Consider the following 21,169-nt stretch of genomic DNA (forward strand, 5'->3'; position numbering starts at 1 on the left):
GATAATCATTTAACTTGAAAAACTATAAAAGGAATAACAGTAAATTAATCAAAATCAAAATAAAATAATAAAATACAGAAATCCCCTACAACAGCCTGGCACATGGGAGAACAGGAGAGAACAATGTCTGGCACATGGTAGATGCTCATTCAGTATTTGGTGAAGGGATGAATGAAACTGACAATAAACCATAGAGAGGCTCACCTCTAGAGAGACTAATCCAGTAAATTTAAAAAAAAAAAAGAAGAAGAATCACAGAGAGAATATTAGGAATAAAAAGGATTATAGCAGCAAAGATAATGGATTATGGCTTAGATAACGTGTAGTGTATTTTTTTTAAGATTTTATTTATTTATTTTACAGAGATCACAAGTAGGCAAGAGAGAGAGAGGAGGAAGCAGGCTCCCCGCCGAGCAGAGAGCCCAATGCGGGGCTCAATCCCAGGACACTGGGATCATGACCTGAGCAGAAGGCAGAGGCTTTAACCCACTGAGCCATCCAGGCGCCCCACTGTAGTGTAGTTAGAAAATGGTGTCGTGTGCGCACTACACAGAAGTTGACTTCGCGATGTGTTTCCTGAATTGGTTTTGGAACCAGAACCCAATTTAATAATGTTCTCATTGTTACTTGTTAAGGATTAGCATATTAGCTTCTGTTTGGGCAACGCATACATAATCCCTGGCCTGATGGATAAAAGGAAGAAGCACAGAGACACCTGTGCACGTGTAGGTGGTGAGAAACTCGAGAGGATTCATCTGTGAGTAAATGTTTGCTAAGAAAAATCAGTACGTGTTCCTTTTGGAATTTAGTTCTTTAATCTAACTTGTACCTTGAGATTTCTTCTCTCCTTTGGGAATTGAAAGAGGTTGGTTTCACCAATATTTTTAAAAATGATCAAGTTTGGGGTTTCTTTTCAGGACCTTCTCAAATGCTGCCCCTCCTGTCAGCCACATCCCCGGCAAGGCCAGCATCTCTAGCGCTCCTCTTCCTGCGAAATCCTGAGCATTTTTCTTTTGTGGGTCCCAACTTCTGTAGAAAGGTCATCCCTGATGTGGTGGCATGGATCCAAGATAAACTTTTACGAAACCATTGGAACAGAAAACTAGTACCTCTGTGTTAGAGATGTGGAAAGTCTTGAAAAGAACTCGAAGAGAAACAATATAGCACCAAACCACAGTCAATCTTGTGAAGTAATGAACAAAACAGATCTTAAAGAAAGGATATCACTTTCAGTAAAGTTTCCACTGATCAAAATAATGGGAGGGGGGGAAAAAGGAATAGAGGAAACCACAAATAAAGGAAATAAAGATCACGAAAAAGCACGTCAGAAGCCTTACCAGCAAAATGGATAGGAGGGATTTTGCTTATTAGAACCCTCCCTGACTGGTGATGATCCGTCTCATAGGCCGGCTGGATCGTGGGCTCCTGACGCCAGTGGAATTGCTAGCCAGCTGTCTGATCCGCATGTGTACCCAAAGTAGAGACTAGAACTAGAAGAAATCTTTCAATAATAAATGTAGACAATATTTCTGCTTATGAAGATATTATTTATTTGTAATGCATTACTGAAACAGTTTCTTGGAAAGGCTGAGAGGCTGTTCTCCCCTCCTCAGAGTCAAGCCTTTTCTTAGACTTCAGGAAAATGCAAGAGATCAAAGGAGTAGGCAGAGTGAAGCCAGTAAATTGAATTCTGGGTTAGAAAGTGCACACTTAATACCTAAAGAAACTCTTCAGTTACTGGCCCTGAATCTATCCCAAGGGAAGGTCCTGCCTTAGTTGAAAAGAGCCTGTCATTATTAATGGAATTTTTCTAGTTAGACTTCTTCACTGCTGCCATCGCGCTATCATGTATGCATGGCCATGTGTCATGTCCACACTGAAGGTGCTCAGTTCCCCGGGAAGCCTGCCCTTCCTTCAGTGGCTTTTGGTAATTACACAGTTTGTCCTTTGGAGACAGGTCTGAACTAAGCCCAGCACCACATCTGAGACTGTAGGAAGTCTCAAACTCCTGACATTGGGCTGTATCTTGGGCTCCTCCATCTCCTGGAACCTGCCCCACTTCCAAGAAGTGCAATTAAGAAACGTCGTGGGTCTACGTAGTCCCATGTAGCACTCTTCTTGGTTTAAGCTGACTTTGGTGTAGTATAAAATTAATGGCACTTCTCTTGTCCCATCTTTTCGGTTTTCCTCTCTGCAGAATTCACTTTTCTGAGTTCATCTTCTAGCCACCTCTTCATATTCCTTATGTACTATGGTCAACGACAGGTAATGGGACTGCACCAGACACACATGGAACTTCGCACATTCAGCTCTCCAGAGAGCAAGAGAATGTGCAATTCCAGTAGCAGCTGACTCCATTCGACGTTCCTCTTGGGATGGGCTGGGATGGGCTGGACGGGAGATGTATCCTTCCTGCCCATGCATCTCCTTCCCTACCAGCCTCTCAGGTAGGACGAGCCTCCCCCGTGCTGTGTGCTCTTTTTATGCAGAAAGCCATGTTAGATGACAGGCCAGCCACTTCACACAGGCGAAGAAACGGTGGTTCGTTCTGATGCTGAAAATATGTGTATATTGGATTTATTGAGAGGTCGTTTGTCAATCTCCAATAGACCTCTATTCGGGGAGTTGAAGAGTTATTTTGACCATGCGATTTCTGCCTGGTGGATTGCCACTTAACTACCTTCTGACTTTAATAGCAAATTACTGTTAATGTCTAAGTTCTGAATATGTTGTGGTCCTTCTTCTGTAGTTTGTTTCACAGTCCTATTCCATATTGAATCAGAGTCACCGAGTCCCCCGACTTAGTATTTCAGTGGATAGATAGGCTTATGGCGAATGCAAAGATGGTTGGTATTTCTAAGTAAAAATACCAATACTAATAAAAGTTAATGTTTATTTAGCCATTAATATAATGCCAGACACTGCACTAAGATTCACCATCTCATTTAATCCTTAACAACCCTCTGAGGTGTCTTGACGTCAAAGCAGTAACTGACTTAGACAAGCAAGGGAACACGTACATACCTTCCTGTGTAACTATTTCCCAAAACACAGGTGCTCCCAGGAAAGCAGCAAAGAATTATTGCAGAAGGAGGCCAGCAAGTACAAATTAACATACAGATTAACATACATCATAAACAAGCTGTGGTTCAAAAGTTCTCCTTTAGGAGTGGGTTGTCCAGAAGCTGAAATGTGTTTTCCCAGGGACATGATGTCATCACCACAAAAGCCTATTTACCCCTGGTGTGCCTGAAGTAGTAAAAACACAGACCCCAACCATTTTGCGTACCAGCATTTTCATGGAAAAACTCACTCTGAATTTCCTCTTGAACGGCTGCTGGACACATTTCTCCACCACTGGGAAAATGGGGAGCCTATGCTAGAAACAGCAGAACCATGAGCAGTGTTCGAAGGCAGAATCAGATGTCGCTCCCAAGGCCTATGGCGGAAATGGATGGGGAGAGGAGTGTGGAAGAGTGACCGAAGCTGGGGACAAGGGGGACAGTCATAGGCGCAGGAGATGTTGGGAGAGGAACAGGAGGATGTCCATGAAGGTGAAGGGCGGGATAAGAATTCTAGAGAAGAGGGGAGAGGACAAGGAGTTTGAGGACCTTGAACTCATGAGTTGTAAACACGTAAGAGCTCTGCTCATCCCTCCGGTAGATCCCTGTTCCCCGCTTTTGTTTCTTCTACTGACTCCAGTGTTTTGCCTGCCTCTCTCCCTTTCACTATTTAATTCCTCTGTGATCCTGAGACCAGCCCTGTGGCTTTTCTAGACTTCGCTGCCCCTCATGTGGTCGAGCGGCCGTAAGGTTTGTGATTTTTCTTTGGATGGTTTTTCATTTCTATGGAGGAAAGAACCCATCCCAGGCTCCAGAACTTTTCCTTTTTCACTTGGATCTGGAAGAGCCAATATTAGCTGTAGATGCTTTGGGTAGTTCTTTGGGTCCATAAAGGGCTGAAATAAAATGCGTAAGCATTTCAGGGGTAGCTGTCCAAGGCTGAGGCTCATGGGGAAAGGGAGAAGCCCTCTGTTCCTTTCTCTCCTTTTTTTTGTCTCCTGGTTCTTTGTCCTCCAAAGGCGAGTGGAAAGGAGTGGGCAGGGCCCGGACCGCAGCTTCTTGGAGGGGAAGGGTACAAGACAGCGCCATCCTCGCCTCACTGCTGGGGTGTGCTCTCGAGGGAGGTGTCTCTGTTGAGGGCGTAGGGACCACCTGATCACCTGAGCATCCGCCAGGGTCTCCCTTGTGCCACCTTCCCCTTACCCGCAAGTCAACGTTTCCCTTACTTCTCTAGAGATAGAAACCAGACACCTGTGGAGCTAGGAGAAGCCTCAGTTTGCAGGCTTTATCCCAGACCCACTGAGTCAGTATCTCCAAGGGAAGGGCCTGGAAAGCTCGATGATGAAGAAGTGATCCCAGGTGGTTCCTGTCAAGGACGTTTGGCAGACACTACTTGCCTGCCCCTCTACCTTGTTCATTTTTAAAGGCTCGTAGGACATTCTAAACCTCTGTCTCAGATTCATTATACATATATGCTGTTTCCTTTCCATGGAAAGCTCTTACCTGTTCCCTACTCTTGGCCAATCCCTACTTCTCATAACTTCACAACTCGACTAAAATATGATTTTTTCAGACCATCCTTGACCACTCTCATCTCCATCTGCATCAGATCCCCTTGTTTCATCCTCTTAAATCACCTTGTGCTTTTTCTCCCTGGCAGTTATCACATAGTTTGTACCTTGTGTATTTGCCTAATATCTACCTCCTCACTAGTACCAAGCACAGTACTCCAGAAGTATTTTTTGCATGGATGAACAAATGGAAAACTAGTGCTCGGAGAAGGGTTTCACAGGTTGGATTGAACGCTGCTCAACAAATAACGAACTGAGCATAGGAAAATTTGAATATTCCAAGGTAAAATTTGCACACATCAACTGAAGGCAAAGTAGACGGGTCTAACTAGTAATTTGTATTTATGGGACAATGGATCAGATTATTTTTAAAATACTTAATAAATACCTAATGTGTGCAAAATGCAGTATTGGGAGCTATGGAGACAACGGTGAATAAGGCGGATAAAATCTCTTGTCTTTGTGGAGATTTTTAGCGAGGATGACAGAACTAAAGCAACCAGTTACACGGTCTCATAATTATAATTTTGTAAATGCAATGAGAGCCTGTAGTAGGGAGACCTGGCATGGTCTGTAAGCGAGTCACAGGATTTCTAAGACATGTGGCTGTGGAATCTGGGCCCAGAGCATGCAGTACCCTGCGTCCTGTGTCTTGTCAGAGCTGCCGTGAGGGCAGGTGCTTCTGTATAATGGCTTCTCAGCCTCAGCGCTGCAGACATCTTGGGCCTTGCAGACACCTTCCAGCGTGCCATAGGAAATACTTAGCTCCATTCCTGGCTCACCCCACCAGAGGCCAGTAGACCCCACAGCTATGACACCCACAAATGTGTCAACACTGCCAAATGTCCCTTGTGGAAGGGCAGGAATCAGGGCAAACTCTGTCCCTCCTTTGTACCTCAGTTGAGAACCACTGGCCTACTTGAAACTTGATTTTTTAAATAATGCCTCACCTCGTGATTTATCCAGATCAGTGCTGGGAACAGCATTTATTCATCGATAAACGCGTTTGCTGAGTGCCTCTTAGGCACCAGGCGCTGTGTGAGGCACCGGAGACACAGCCATGGTCACGGCCATGTGCTTTCTGGAAACTACCTTCCGGGGGAGGGAGCAAGGCAATGTTTCAGAAGAAGGGAGAGGTTGGTCCTAGAGGTCCTTTCAGTGAAGACAACAAGGCAGAGCCCCCAGAGGGCGGGGATTTGAGTTCCCCCTCCCTTCTGCTGTCTGACCGACCTGCTTGTGTTTCAGGGGCTCCTCCGCGGAAGGGCAGCTGAATGGACTCCAGGGCAGCCTGAACGCTGCAGCCTTTGCGCCCATCACCGGCCCCACAGGTCAGTGGGCACAGCCATGGAGGCTGGGATGACGGGGCGGGGGCCACCCTGGGCGTGTTCTCACTTGTGCCTCAGAAGAAACCTGCAGTTCAAAGAATGAAGGAGCATCCGGGCTTTTGAAGCATTGCAAATGGCCGCTTGAGGATGGAATGGTTTTCCAGAACTAGTTCGGGGTAGACGACGTTTCTCGGTCCGGGAGAGTGTAATGGGATTTGCAGCATCTAGTAGAAAGGCCTGTATCTGACTGGTGTTCCTCCCCGTTCATCTCGGATCCCCACCCGTAGTAGCTCCCGCTGGCTCCGCTGCACGCTGGAGCCCTTGTCTTTGGCCGAGGGCCTGTCACACTAGTGTGATGGCCTGTTGGTCCGTTGCCAGATACCTACTGAGGTCTTAAAGCCTCTCAGTGTAGGGACCCACCTAAGTCAGGCAGCATCGGCCCAGGGAGAGTTTTCTAGGAGTACTAATTTGTAAAAAAACATGCTGATAAGTAATCAGGAAACTAAAAGAAAATCACGTGGATTCCCTTCCACAAATATTTCTTACTGAGCACCACCCATGGAGAAAGACGCTGGGCACTGAGGGACACAGAGGGTGCACCAGGCAGACCCTGCGGCCAGGGACCCTACAGACTCAGGGAGAGAGGAGAGTCAGCAGGGAGTGGGTACAGGCTGGGTGGTTCTCAAGGGCCTGGGGATGTGTCGGATAACCGTAGGCAGCAGTGGCTGAACATCTAGTGTGTTCGACGCAGTTCTGAATGCTTCACACATGATAACTCATTTGTTCACCAAATAGGCAAGGAGCAGGAACTGTGTTGCCCATTTCACAGCTGAGGAAATAAAGGCACAGATTATGAAACACATCCCAAACCTCATAGCTAGTAAATAGCAGGGCCGTCTTGGAAGCCCAGAGACTTGGCCTGGGCTCTTTAGGGATTAGAGTGCATGTTTCTTCTAGAGGAAGAAACATATAAGCGGAGGGTTGCATGCTGATAAGTCCCCCAAGAGAGGGGAGGCGTGGGGCTGAAAGAGTTCCAGGAAGAAAGAATAAGGCCTGCACAAATGGGGGCCGGGGTCGGGGGGTGCAAACGCATGGTGTCCTGAGAGCCCTCCTGTGTCACCGTAGCTAGGGACTAAGAGCTTGGGCGGGGAGCAGCAGCAGAACAGGTCATGGCGATAGCAGGGCCGGTTCGTGAGCCGTGTAGGGGAACTTGGTCCCGAGTGCAAGAAGCAGCCATCGAGGAGTCTAGGGCTGGGGTGTGGAGGGTGTGTGTGGGACATAATAGACATTCAAATGATTATAAGACCAGCGAGAAACTTGGTTGGACTGTATCATGGGGATAATTCCATATATGTCATGGGCTTCCTGTGGACCTAAAGGACAAAATATATAGACAAAAGCTTTATAACCACACCCATTCAGGTAATAATATAAGAGTATAAAGATTTTGCTCTCCACTGAAAATCTTGAACCTGAATTCAAGAAATATTTGATGGATATCTACTTACTCTTCCCCTCCCCCAAAAAAGAATTGCTAGAATACGGTAGTTATTTTTAAGGAAGTAAAATTTTCCCCTGGAACTGTTACAGCCTGGGAACTGGGTGGCCGGGAGAATTTTGCACCACAGACAGCTGAGTATCTCTACCCAGATAACTGCTGCACCCGGGGAGGGTTGCAAAGCGTAGGAGAGGCAAGAAACGTGCCTGCCACATTTGTATGTCCAACTGATGTGTCACGTGCAGACTTGAACTCTCTGCGTGCGCTCTGGCTGGGGGAGTTGGAAGTTCGAGGGCTCATACTCTCAGCATCTCATCATGAATTCATATTTCTTGACTGAAGTTATCTGTTAGGGATTTTGTAACAGTCGTAATGAACTCAGTAGCCTCATAAAGCCACAGAGCATAGAGAAGTTGTGTGTCTCCCTGGATCCCGATATCTAGTTTTCCCTGCTTCTGTCTTAAGACAAGTGCATTATTCTTGTCACCTTGTTTAGGCTGCCTGCTCTTTACTGCTTTTGTCTCCAATGACTCTGGACCCCTAAAGTGCCTTCAATTTGTTTCCGTTCTGTGCCTTTCCTGGTGTTCCTGATCCTCAGTTAAAGAAACACTGATGAACATGGTATTTTCAATCCTTCCCAATCAATATTTTGCCTTGGCAGTATGGCAGCAGCTAACCCCATTAGAGTTACTTCTGCGGCTAGTCAGGAACTACCTGGCACTTTAGGGTTTCAACTACAAAGCATGTGTTTTTCTCTATGACACGTAGATTTAAAGTGTTCTTCTAGGGGTTCATAAGGGTGTCCTACAAAAACGAGGGTAGATTGGCATCAGCAACATTTTTTCTTTAAACCCATAAGAAGGGAGAGCAACCCCCCCAGTAAGTCAAAGTAGACATGTCTCTCAGAGATGGGACGTTTCTGCCCCAACAGGAAGCATCACACTGACTCGGACAGGTATTTAAGCCCCTGTCTAGTCCGGTTAACTCAGCTGGTTAAACATGGTATTATCAACGGCATGAATATAGCAGAAGTCTGTTTCCTGGCCCCTTGACCCTCTACAAGTCTAGCCAACCAGGCCTTAAAGCTGTGTCACTTTGTTCATCGGGTGCCTGAATAAGATAACTCGTTCAGCCCAGCACACTGTTGAAAAACAACTCAGAACCCTTTCCCCCTAAAGGTGACCTAGTGACAGTGTTCTTCTAATTGTGAACATTAAATGAGGTAGTGGATGTGAGGGTTGCTAGCAGAAGGCCTGGAATGCTCCACGAACATTACTTTTTCCTTGACTTCCCTCCTTCAAGCTAAACATTCGGAGTTTACTGTGGAAGGAAAGGTGTAGAGTCAGCAGATTGGGAAACTCGAGAAGGAAGGCTAGAGTGAGGGCCTTTGGCTCAAAGCCAAAGCCATTGGCCTTCGTTCTTTGTAAGCGTGGCGTTCTTGAGCTCTGAAGTGGAGATGGTGAACTAAAATAGCAGGGAGCCACAGATTAGATAACTGGCATTTCTCTCGTGCTGGCTTGATAGTGTAAACCACCATTCTTGTAGGGTCTGAGGCTGTCCCAGCTGCCCTCATCCCTGGCCTTAGCTTCTGCCTACGCCTTTTCTGTCCTGGAGCCCAGCCTCTGCCCGCCCCCCACCCCGATTTGTTATTGTTGTTTAAAGCTCTTACGGGTCTGTAGTTGGTAGAGGGATTCTTACTGCCTTTTGAACACCAGTGTTAGATTTCATTTATAAGAAGTGAGAAACAATGTCCTTGTTAAGTGTTGGTAATTTGGGGCCTTGGTAAAACACAGTTTAGCTATATCCTCTTTCTTTGCATGGGGGTGGGGCAGCAGGACATCAGTGTGACTCTGGCTGCCCACTTCACCATCTCCCCGTAAGACAAGAGAAAGGGACTTATTATAACAGAGTAAACCCAGTGGAGCGTAAACTCTAAGGATCTAGAAGTCTCTTTAACTTTGGAAACAAAATCATTTGCCCAGCAGTTCTCAGCGGAATGACCTATTTTTATTATTAGATTCTTATGCCTTTCACCAAGCGTTATATAGTTGTCATGGATCCTGGATGGATCTGAAGTATAGTAGATTAACAATGAAAATAAATAAACCTCTTGAGATGCTTGCCCTAGCGGCTTATATCCTTTATTGTTCCCAGAATGTTCTTTTCTTCCTGGAGCCAGAGGGGTAAGAATTTGGGTTGATTACCCACTCTAACAGTGTTAGAAAACAAGGGGCACAGATTTGGTGTTTGGCAAGAAACTCAATGTCAACATCTGGGCAGTGATCCCCTAAAACCTAGATTTGGTTTTGTTTGTTTGTTTTCTTGCAATACATATAGCTGTTTATTTTCTCCGTTCTTTATGTTCGATGTATTTCTCAACCCTCTCTTTCCTTCTTTGGTCCTTCTGTCACCTGCCACCTGATGCTGTATTCTGGGCAGTTTTCCAGGCCTGGTGTCCCTTGCTATTCTTCTCTCTGGTTGTCGTCCTGTCCTAAGACTAGCTTTAGATTTGACCTCTTGTCCTTTCTCCAAGATCAAATAAAGTGTTAAGTAGGGATTTTTTTTTTTTACATTTTTCAGGATCTTTGGAAGCTCCCCAAGTTATTTTCGCCAGATCCAAACCCTTGCCCACACAATCTGGAGCCCTTGCTACAGTTATAGGACAGAGAAAATCAAAGTCGGTGAAGTCAGGGCCAATTTAAGGTAACAGTAAGAATAAGAGCATATTTTTTTATGATAACTTGCTGACTTTATATCACAGCAAGAGGCTTAATAGCTATCAAGAGAAGTGACATTTTCTTAGAATGACAAAGAAATTTTGATTTTATAAAACCAGAACTCAGATGGACTGTGAGTCAAAGTTAAGCTACTGCTAGCATGCTTCTGCACTGGTCGACCAGTAGGTGGCGCTGTGGCAGTAAGAAATTTCCTTACTATTATGGAGGCTTTTGTTTAAAAATATGGGGACATGAAACCAATCAAAGGAAGAAACTAAAGCCATAATCGAGTTATCACAGGTAAAGAGTAACAGAATACACTGGAGAACATGGTATTTGAAGGTCAAATTGCAATAGCCTCTAAAGAGAATGAATATTGTTAAAGATATTTATTATTAAAGAAGGCTGTTTGATTAGAGTTGTGTAGTTTGTGAACTGGACTTCCAAGTAATGGGAGGCAGGAAGGAACACAACTTTGAAAAAAGGTTTTTTTGGTGAGGTTGATTAATATGCTTTTTTCTGAGTTAAGATAAGCATATGCTGTCATTGGCAGCAAAACAAACTGTAAACCCCGTCCATAAAAATCTCCAACATTAAAGGGATGGCCTGACTTTGAGCTCGTGAGGCTGTACTCACACCACTAGCACGGCCCCACAGTGTTTTGTTCCCAGCCCGTGGCCTTCAAAACTTTCAGAAAATTCTATGAAACCACAAGGTTGTGATGATTCCTTTCCTCTTTGCTCTACCGTACACACTAAAGCATTAAAGGCATACTGCTAGGAGCTTAATACCTTTCTTACCTCTAGGGGAATACTTACAGACTTATTTGAGAAGAATTATTCATCAAAATACCCCAGGAGAGCAAAGGAGGGAGGAAAATCATTTACCCACCACAGGATTCATTTACATTGGATCAGAAAGCTTCAAATATCTTTCCCCAGCCCATCTAAACTCTTTCCAAAAAGGAATGAGAAGAGAGAAAGGAACACCAAATCCATGGCTTGGTCATCTACCAAAATGTACCAATGAAACCGAAAACAACCAGAGTTGTCTTGGTAATACTTTGCCAATGATCCTTTAATTCTGATATGAAGCAGCCTATCCAGGGATGAACAACTAACAAAATATAGAAAACTAAAGCGAGAAGGTCCATATTTCCTTGAGGAGACTGGCAGCCAAAAGAATGAATGTGACACCAAGCTCCAAACTAAACCACTGGTCTGCCAAGAAGTACTAAAGTCCATCAGTTTCCAGGACTGAGAGACTTGGACCTGCCACAGTTGTAATATCACTTTCCTTGAACCTATTTCATTAGTATCTCTTACAATCCACCCAGAACATTGCATGGCAAAATAAGATCATCCGCAGAGAAGCCTTGGGAAAGAGCCCATCTCTCCACATGTCAGTCTGTTGCAAGCAGCCCTGCGGAACTGAGCTGCGCACAAGCTAGGGGTGGGTGATGCTGTACTTTGTGATGAGCTGCGGTGGTGAGACCTCGTGCCAAGTGTGTATGGACTCAGAAAACAGAGTGGGTCAGAGTGCCACTGAAGGACCGGCCTCCCATAGTGCAGCAGAACTGCTGGGAAGCCCCAGAGGCAGCCCATTGCCACCTGCCAGGCCAAATAAGAGAAACAGGTAGTTTACAAAGTGAAGCGGGGAGAACCCAGAGACCACCTGGATGCTTGCTTTCTCCTTGTTGTGAATGGGGTGTAGGCAGATCTGCTTGGCAGACATCCCTTCAACCGCAGTCACAAAGGAATGTCATCACGAGCTCTAACAGTGCTAGAACCCCTTCCTGTATGGGTTTAGGGAGGCAGGAAGGAAATGAGAAGATTGAAGTGTGTTTGCATAGCTTGTTATCAAAGACTGAGAAAATGTCAGTTGTCCTTATCGAAGAATGAGGGAGCCACACTGAAGGATACCGGGGACTGAGATTCTCGAAGTCGCCCACTTTGTTGTCTCAGGCAAGGGCCATATGTAAATACATGCGCGATTCTGTGTCTTCTTAGGTTCTGTGTCATCTGTTTGGCATCTCTTCGTCACAGAGCCAGTTAACTGTGTTTTCTGTATTCTTTTTTTTTTTTTTTTTAAGATTTTATTTATTTATTTGACAGACAGAGATCATGAGTAGGCAGAGAGACAGGCGGAGAGAGAGGGGGAAGCAGGCTCTCAGCTGAGCAGAGAGCCCGATGTGGGGCTCGATCCCAGGACCCTGAGATCATGACCTGAGCCGAAGGCAGAGGCTTTAACCCACTGAGCCACCCAGGTGCCCTGTTTTCTGTATTCTTGATGCTTTTGCATTTGGGGCCTTATGGAGCCAGGCGGAGACTGCCTATCCCACGGCTAGCTGATTCTGAAAGATCCTATCAGCTTGCCCATGGGTATGCCTTTCAGACAGAAACCAGCTAATCCCAAGTTTATATACCCAACCACCTCCTTATCTAACTCTCACATGGAAAACCCACATTTCCCTTGCCCCAGATCACTCCAGGGCCAGCTTCCAGGCAGCTGGAGAGCACCGCTGTAGCCCAGAGGCCACCAGAATTACTAAAACAAGCCAGTCTTAAGCCGTTTACTCTGTCCTGCCTTGCCTTTTCCAGGGAAATCCCAAATAAGGCTCTGGCCTAGACTTTCTCCTCACTCCTGTCTTCCATCTCTGGACCACACCGGTGTTTTCCCCTGTGAGGCACGTAGGGACCCTCTCTCTGGGACCCTAAGTACAATCAACTTCCTGCCAGGCCTTGTTCTCATGGCCTCCATAGCCACACTGACTGGACCAAACCACACTCAACTTGTACATTCTTAGAATACACGGCAATGGAGAGACTATCTTTAATATGTCTAGCAGGGAACACAGGGAAACATCTGAATCAATTAGGTTTATATCACCAAGTTCTAAGCAACTGGCCACAGCACTCACTTCATTCTAGGCTGTATTCTACAAGTGATGTTTTCACAGTGTGTGTGGTGCTAGCCGCAACCTGGCTGCAGCCACACAAGAAGGATGTGAATCCCTTTACATGGCCAAATCGCCTGGCTGTCAGCCATTGAAATTTCATGCTTTCCTGTCCCGAGGCCTCTTTCTTTTCATTTAGTAACTTTCTACGTTCAGAAACAAAACTCAAGCCTAGCAGAGCAACCTGGTTGGAAGTGGGGGGAGGAGACAGCTTGGCTTTCAGTTTAGAGGAAGTAGGGGGATACCTCTAAGATCCCACCCAAAAGGGGGTTCATTTGCCTTAAAGAAAAGGAGGGAACTCTGATTTCTGAAATGGATTAAGAAGTGGACCCCGGAGAGAGATAACATCAGAAAATTGATATTGTCTCTTGCTGAGCTGGCAAACTCCCAAGAGAGGAGTGATGATTCTTCCATTGTTAACAATTACTACTTTGTTATAAAGAGACGTGGAAAGTGCAGTGGCCCCTTTCTCAAATTACATTTATGTTACAGAAGCACACACACCCACTGGAAAAAAAAAAATTGCTTGGCACCCTGGGTGGTTAGACGTGTGCCTACCACCGCAGCTCGTAGCGGGTTTGTGTTGTCCTGTGTGATATCCATTCACTTTGGGTGGAAATGGATCCTGTTTATTCTTGTATTCCTGAACTGGGCAGGTAACCAGCATAGCATTGCCTTACTTTGTGAGCTTTTATACTTATCACTACAAGTTATCAGTCTATACTCTGGATGTGTGGAACCCACACATCTTGCTGCTGGTTTCAAAGAAATGCTTGTTATAGGCACATACCTTTGCTTTACCATCCGTATAACCTCGGGTCATAATTGCTCCTCAAAGTTCTAAAGAAAGAAAATGGCATGCTAGGCCATGCCTGTCTTTGGAAAAAGCAAGTTTTGTACATGGAAATATTTACATCTCTGCTTGCCTGATCTGTAGAATTTACTGGGCCCCAGAGTGTGTGGGTGGGTAACTGTAGGGTGTGGAGAATGGTGGCTTGAAGTCTATTTCTCCATTGGCATTGATTGCCATTGACATTTATTCTTTCAAATTATAAAGGAAAAGACTAGGCCTCTCTTGTCCTCAGAACGAAGAGCATCGCTAGGAAACATAAAACAATAGTCTCTTATACTTCTTTGTGTACTCCTCTTTCGAACATGCCAGCATTTCCATTCAGGACGCCTGTAGGTATCAGGAGCCTTCTTCTGTTGAAACCTAAGGCCAGGTTAAGTAGTTACCTGCCAGGAGCACCTGGGAGGCTCAGTCATTAAGCGTTGGCCTTTGGCTCAGGTCATGATCCCGGCGCCCTGGGATCGAGTCCCATATAGGACTCCCTACTCAGCGGGGAGCCTGCTTCCCCCTCCCCAGCTCCCCTGTATTTGTGGCCCCTCTCTTGCTATCTCTTTCTGTCATAAATAAATAAAAAATCTTTAAAAAAAACCCAAAACCAAAAAAAAGTAGTTACCTGTCACCCGAGAGGGACAGCTTGAATGTGCGGCCTGTCCCCTTAGCCGTATGGGTAAAACACAGCATGTATCCCCAGTACAAAAGGAGGATGTAACCTGGGAACCTGGTTGTAAGACAGTGAAGTGAATGGAAAGGTCAACTGGTTAGAAGTTGGGATTTTAATGTTACTTCTTTGTTCATGGTTATCAGGTGAAAAAAGAAAGAAAGAAAGAAAGAAATCCCTCCTTTTTACATTCGATTGGACCAAAAGGTGACGGTGGTGTTTCTCCTCCTACCATCCACCTCTCCTCTGCTTGCCAGGGAAATTAAGACATGTTTGTTCGTGGGATGAACCCAAATGAAGATGTTTTAGAATTTAACAAGTGTTTTGGTTTTTTTGGTTGTTGTTTTTTTTTTTATAATTTCTTATGGCTGAACTGCAAAATAATACTGGGTAATAAATTGCTTGCCGTTACTTGGGTTTTGGAACACGGCATCTTGAAAACGCAGCTCTTCTTTAGAAATAGGACTCCTTGCAGGCCTTGTATTCAGCCATCCCTGCTGCTGTTCTCCAAGATAAATTGCGGTTGTGTGTACGTACATATTCTTACCCTCCTCTTCTATGTGGAGAAGTCGAGTTGTCTCTGTAGCCTTTTGATTAATAAAAGAGAGACCACCTCAGTTTACCTCTGTTAAGGAAAGTTCGTGTACATCAGCATAGGGAACAGCCTCGGGGGCCAGACCTCATAAAAACCTACCACTTATTTGGGACAGTTAGCAATGGCTAATCAGTGGCTCAACAGCATGTCCTGTGAGGCAGGACAGCTGGCCTCCACCCTTCTCCTGGGTAGCACCTCTGCCTTCCTCAGGACTCTGCCTCTCTCAATGTGGTTGTTTCTCTCTCCGTGTGCAGCTATCAAAGGACAGAATTCAAAAACCGGGCATTCATTCACCCAACAAAGTGCCGCTGGTGTACAGAGCTAAAGGGGGCGGCCGCTGCCTGCAGACCAGGGCCAGTCTGTGACCAGGAGAGCGTGAAGACATGACACAAACCTGCCAGCTTCAGCATTTCTGGCCGTTTTCTTCAGGTGGCACATGCAACAGACTTTTCATCCCTAGCATCAAGTCTTAAAACATAAAAGCACCTGCAGGAAAATAACAAAATATAAAGGGAAAACCAAGGCCAAAGGTCAAGATGGTTCACATTTTTCAAATATAAGACCAAATAAAATTATGATAATCAAGGTTAGATTTGGTTCTGAGTCTTCTCTAACAGGTCAGACAAAAAGAGAAACCTGATACATCGAGGTCTATAGTTCTCATTTTCAAAAAGGAAGCCATACTCTGGAGGAAAATTATTAAACTTTCCTAGCTGCTTTTTTTTAAATTTTATTTATTTATTTGAGAGAGTTTGAGAGAGAGAGAATAAACAAGGGGAGGATATGAGTGGTGGTGGGGGGAGAGAGAGAGAGAGAGAGAAGCAGACTCCCCACTGAGCTGGAATCCAGATGTGGAACTCCCTCCCAGGACCCTGAGATCATGAGCTGAGCTGAAGACAGACATTTAACCCACGGAGCCACCCCGATGCCCCTTCCTAGATCTTATCCTAAAAGAAGTATTTCACATGCTTTAAAACGAGGACACTGAACAAAGTAATGGTGCCCTCACAGCACAGCGGTGTGTTTCACGGGACTGCTTCTCGGTGTGAGCTACACTGAGGCTAAACATGGCAGTTCAAGTCAGTGAAGACAATTTTGTGAACTATTACAGTCCAAGTCGCTTTGTGGTCCAATATAATCCAGTGAGATAGTGGTTCTGTGGAGGGGTGGATGGATTGCATATCCCTACATATTCCTATACCTTCTCTCGGGTGATGGCTCGGTGAGAGCTAGTTGTGCTCTTAGGCAAAGGTGCAGAGGCCTAGTCTTCTACATGGCTCATTGAAGATGGCGCCGATGTGCTCTGGAAAGCAGGTGGCAGAGGAAACGTCTTCTGGAAACTGGAGCCAGGCACCGTCTGACCTGTCACAGCATGTTTGCTCTCTGTCCCTTTATTTTGTCCCTAGGCACCTCATGCCTGCTTCCCCCCAGTCAGGCTGATTCCTATTTGTCCTTTCCAACCCTAGCCCATTCCCACCCCCAGTATGATTTAGGTGCTTTTTTACTGTACTTACAGCTATCTGCTGGGGCATTTACAACACTCTAGTACTTTCTGGATTCCTTGACCATTCCCCCGCCACCAGGGCCATAATCCCCTTGAAGGCAAGGAGGAGCTCTCACTTAATTCTGAAACCCTAGGGCCTATCACAATGTCCAGGCCATAGTAGGGATGTAAAAGACTGATTAAATGGATGAATGAGTGAGTTTTCATATTTCCTCCTAACACCTGGAACCCCTGTCCCCATATACAAATCCTTCTTATCCTCTAAAGGTCTAGTTAGGTTTTGGTCTTGTCTAGTACGCTATATTCATATAATTAGATTTTAACCTTGCATTTTTTAAATCCCTAGAGCATTTACAATTTATGTCACAAAGTTTGGCACCTCATTATATTTTTGTCATTCTTTTATCCTACTTTCTCCTTGGGTAAATTGTCTCCAGTAAGACCATAAATTCTATGATGGCAGGATTACATTCTGTATGTTTGTGGAATCCATAAGAATACCCAAAATGCTTCATTACTTGTAATATCAGCCCTAAAGAAAAGAATACATAAAACACATACACTTTTCCTGAAAAATAATCTACTCCCCCTGTTCTCCTGGCTTCAAATAAAATGCTTAACCTCAAATTAAAATGCTTTAACCTTAAAGATTTCATAAATAATGTATTTTATTATTAAACAATCTTAAAACTCAGAATAACCTTCCTTATAAATTACCTAGTACAGTATTTCAAGCATATCAATATTATAAAACTACTTCCTCGACATCAGAGAATGACTGGTCACTGTCCTTCTGATTACAACTTCTTATACCCATTCAGAAACTTAACTATAAACTTCCTTGTTGGGACACGTGGGTGGCTCAGTCAGTTAAGGGCTGCCTTTGGCTCAGGTCATGATCCCGAGGTCTTGGGATCGAGTTCCACATCAGGCTCCTTTCTCAAAGGGGAGCCTGCTTCTTTCTCTGCCTCTGCCTGCCACTCTGCCTACTTGTGCGGACGCTCTCTGTTGCTCTCTCTCTCTCTCTCTCTAACAAATAAATAAATCTTTTAAAAAAATTTTTTTTAAAATAATAAACTTATGTGTTACAAAGCAGAATTCAGTATAAAGATGTTCTACTTTAGACCACATCCAAGGATCTCACTTTAAGGGAACAAAGTCAAAATGAGGTCTAGTTTATTTGGAAAACGTCCTCCGTCAGCCTTTGTGCCTCTACACCAGCTGATCAGAGGGAGCTCTTTGACCTTATAACACAGATTAGGTTTTGTTTTTGAATACTCAGATTTTTTTTAATTCTTTTTTTATTTCTTCATGAATTTTTTAGGATTCTCCTAAGTTGTCTGCTACCTGACACTGGACACCATACTCGAGTTGTAGAAATCCACCTAGTGTTATGTGTAATGTAAGATGTACCCTTATGCTTCTGGAGTTGTGTGTTCTGATTTACTTTTAGCATACTGTGCTCTCCAAAACAAAAGTCCTTTCAACCCTTACCTCCTACCTTCCCTACCTAGTCTTGCTTCAAGTTCAGTGCCATCATATGACGTTTTCTAAAAACTTAAAAAAATAGAATTACCATATAATTCAGAAATTCCTCTTCTAGATATATAACCATAAAAACTGGGAGCAGAGTCTTGAATAGATGTTTTTACACTCATGTCCATAGCAGCTTTATTCACAGTAGCCTAAAGGTGGAAGCAACCCACGTGTCCATCAATGGACAAATGGATAGACAAGATGTGGTATGTACATACAATGCAATAGTATTCAGCCTTTAAAAAGAAAGAAAATTCTGATACACATTACATCATGGACGAATCGAGAGGATTTATGGTAACTGAAATGAGCCAATCACAAGAAGACAAATAGTATATAACTCTACTTATTTGAGATAGTTAGAGCAGTCAGATTCAGAGGCAGAAAGCAAAAGGGTTGTACCAGATCTGACCAGATGGGAGAATTGGGGGTTATTTTTCAATGGATACAGAGTTTTAGTTTTGGTTGTTGTTGTTGTTTTGTCTTTAAGTAAGCTCCATGTGGGGCTTGAATTCAGGACCCTGAGATCAAGACCTGAGCTGAGATCAAGTCAGACACTTAACCAACTGAGCCACCCAGGTGCCCCCAGAATTTCAGTTTTTTAAGATGAAAAAAGTTCTGCAGATAGATGGCGCTGATGATTGCATAGCGTGAATGTACCTCATGCCATGAACTCTTCCCTTAAAAGTGGTTAAGCTGGTCATTTTTCCCCTGTCCCCATGTCTGGCAACTGCAAACCTGTTCTCTGTATCTACGAGCTTGTTTGGGTTTGTTTGTTTGTTTGTTTGTTTTCTTAGATCCCACGTGTAAGGGAGATCATATGATAGATGCCTTTTTCTGTCTGAATTATTTTACCTTAGCATAATGCCCTCACAGTCTGTCCATGTTGACACAAATGAGAAGATTTCATTCTTTTTTATGGCTGGATAATACTCTATTGTGTATATATATAACATTTTCTTTATTCGTTCATTCCACTAACGGATACTTAGATTGTTTCTACATTTTGGCTCTTGTAAACAATGCAACAAACAGAGGGTCAACATGCAGTGAATTAGTGGTTTTGTTTTCTTTGCCCAGAATACCCAGAAGTGGAATGCTGGAGCATATGAAAGTTATATTTTTAATATTTTGAGGAACCTTCATAGTGTTTTGCATAGTGACCATACCAGTCTACGTCTCCGCCAACAGAGCAACACTTGTTATTTCTTGTCTTTTTGATACTAGCCATTCTAACAGGTACGAGGTGATATCCCCATGTGATTTTAATTGTATTTCCCTGATGATTAGAAATGTTGAGCACCTTTACCTCTACTTGTTGGCCATTTGTATGTCCTCTTTGGAAAAATGTCTGTTGTGTTCTTCTGCCATTTTTGTTTTAAGTAGGCTCCATGTCCAGTGTGGAGCCCAGTGCGGGGCTTGAACTCATGACCCTGAGATCAAGAGCTAAGCTGAGATCAAGAGTCAGATGCTTGACTGAGCCACTCAGGTGCCCGTCTTCTGCCATTTTTAATTAGATTGTTTTTATTACTGAGTTATATGAGTACTTTATATATTTTGGATATTAACCCTATATCAGATATATAATTTACAAATATTTTCTCCCATTTGGCAGGTTGCCTTTTCATTTTATTGTTCTCTTTACTGTACAAAAGCTTTTGGGTTTGATGCAGTCACACGTGTTTATTTTTGCTTTTGTTGCCTTTTCTTTGATGTCAAATCCAAAAAAAAATCAATCACCAAGACCCATGTTAAGGAACTTACCACCTATGTTTTCTTCTAGGAGTTTTTTGGTTTTAGGTCTTACTTTAAAGTCTTTAATCCATTTTTGAGTTAATTTTTGTATCTGGTGGAGATAGAGATCCAATTTCATTCTTTTATATGTAGCTGTCCAGTTTTTCCAACACCATTTATTGGAGACTGTCCTTTCCCCATTGTATATTCTTGGCTCCTTTGTCCTAGACTACTTGACCACATATGCCTGGGTTTGTTTAGTTCTTTCTTCTGTTCTGTTGGTCAGTATGTCTGTTTTTATGCCAATACAAGATGTCATACTGTTTTGATTACAATAAGCTCTGTAATATGATTTGAAATCAGGAAGCATAGTTCCTCCAGCTTGGTTCTTTGTCAAGATAGCATTGGCTCTTTGGGGTCTCTTGTGGTTCCATACAAATTTTAGGATTGTTTGTTTTATTTCTGTGAAAAATGCCATTGGAATTTTGATAAAGATTATACTGAATCTGTAGATTGCCTTGTGTAGTATTGACATCTTAACAGTATTAATTCTTCCAATCCATGAGCATGGATTATTTTCCATTTATTTATGTCTTCTTCATTTTCTTTCATCAATGTCTTATAGTGTTCAGTGTATAACTCTTTCACCTCCTTGGTTAAATTTATTCTAGATATTTTATTCTCTTTGATATAATTGTAAATGCAATTAAATTTCTCTTCATGATGGTTTGTTGTTACTGTATAGAAATGTAACAGATTTTTGTATGTTGATTTCTGTATCCTGAAACTTTACTGAGTTTGTTTATTAGTTTTAACAGTTTTCTGGTGGAGTCCTTGAGGTTCTTTCTGTATAATATCATGTCATCTACTAATAGAGACAGTTTTACTTCTTTTCTAATTTGGATGCCTTTTATTTCTTGTGTATGGGTCTCGCTAGGACTTCTAATACCTTGTTGAATACAAGTGGGAAGGATGGGCATCCTTGTTTTGTTCTTGATCTTAGAGGACAAGCAGTCAGCTCTTTACAATTAAGTAGGATGACAGCTATGGGCTTTTCATATATGGCCTTTATTGTGTTAAGATATGGTCCCTCTTTACCCACTTTGTTGAGTTTTTATCATAAATGTATGGTGAATTTTGTCAAATGCTTTTTAATGCATCAG

At 43.6% G+C, this 21,169-nt stretch overlaps 1 protein-coding gene across 50 annotated transcripts in view; it reads left to right on the forward strand.

Annotated features, from left to right (window-relative positions):
• TTLL5 (tubulin tyrosine ligase like 5) overlaps positions 1-21,169 on the forward strand; it is a 285,101-nt gene that overhangs the window by 230,017 nt on the left and 33,915 nt on the right. For 30 of the 50 annotated variants that reach the window (XR_014312440.1, XR_014312441.1, XR_014312443.1 and 27 more), the window contains one exon: positions 5,879-5,961. Coding sequence is in view for 26 of the 50 variants with exons in the window: in XM_082733575.1 (XP_082589701.1) it covers positions 5,879-5,961 (83 nt within the window). In the remaining 24 variants the exon portion in view is untranslated. Of the gene's footprint in view, positions 1-5,878; positions 5,962-10,036; positions 10,160-15,486; positions 15,823-21,169 lie in introns of those variants that run through there. The other 20 variants (XR_014312442.1, XR_014312444.1, XR_014312446.1 and 17 more) reach the window with 2 other exon arrangements.

This window comes from Mustela nivalis (genome assembly GCF_964662115.1).
Source record: "Mustela nivalis genome assembly, chromosome: 6".
Taxonomy (NCBI): Eukaryota; Metazoa; Chordata; class Mammalia; order Carnivora; family Mustelidae; genus Mustela; species Mustela nivalis.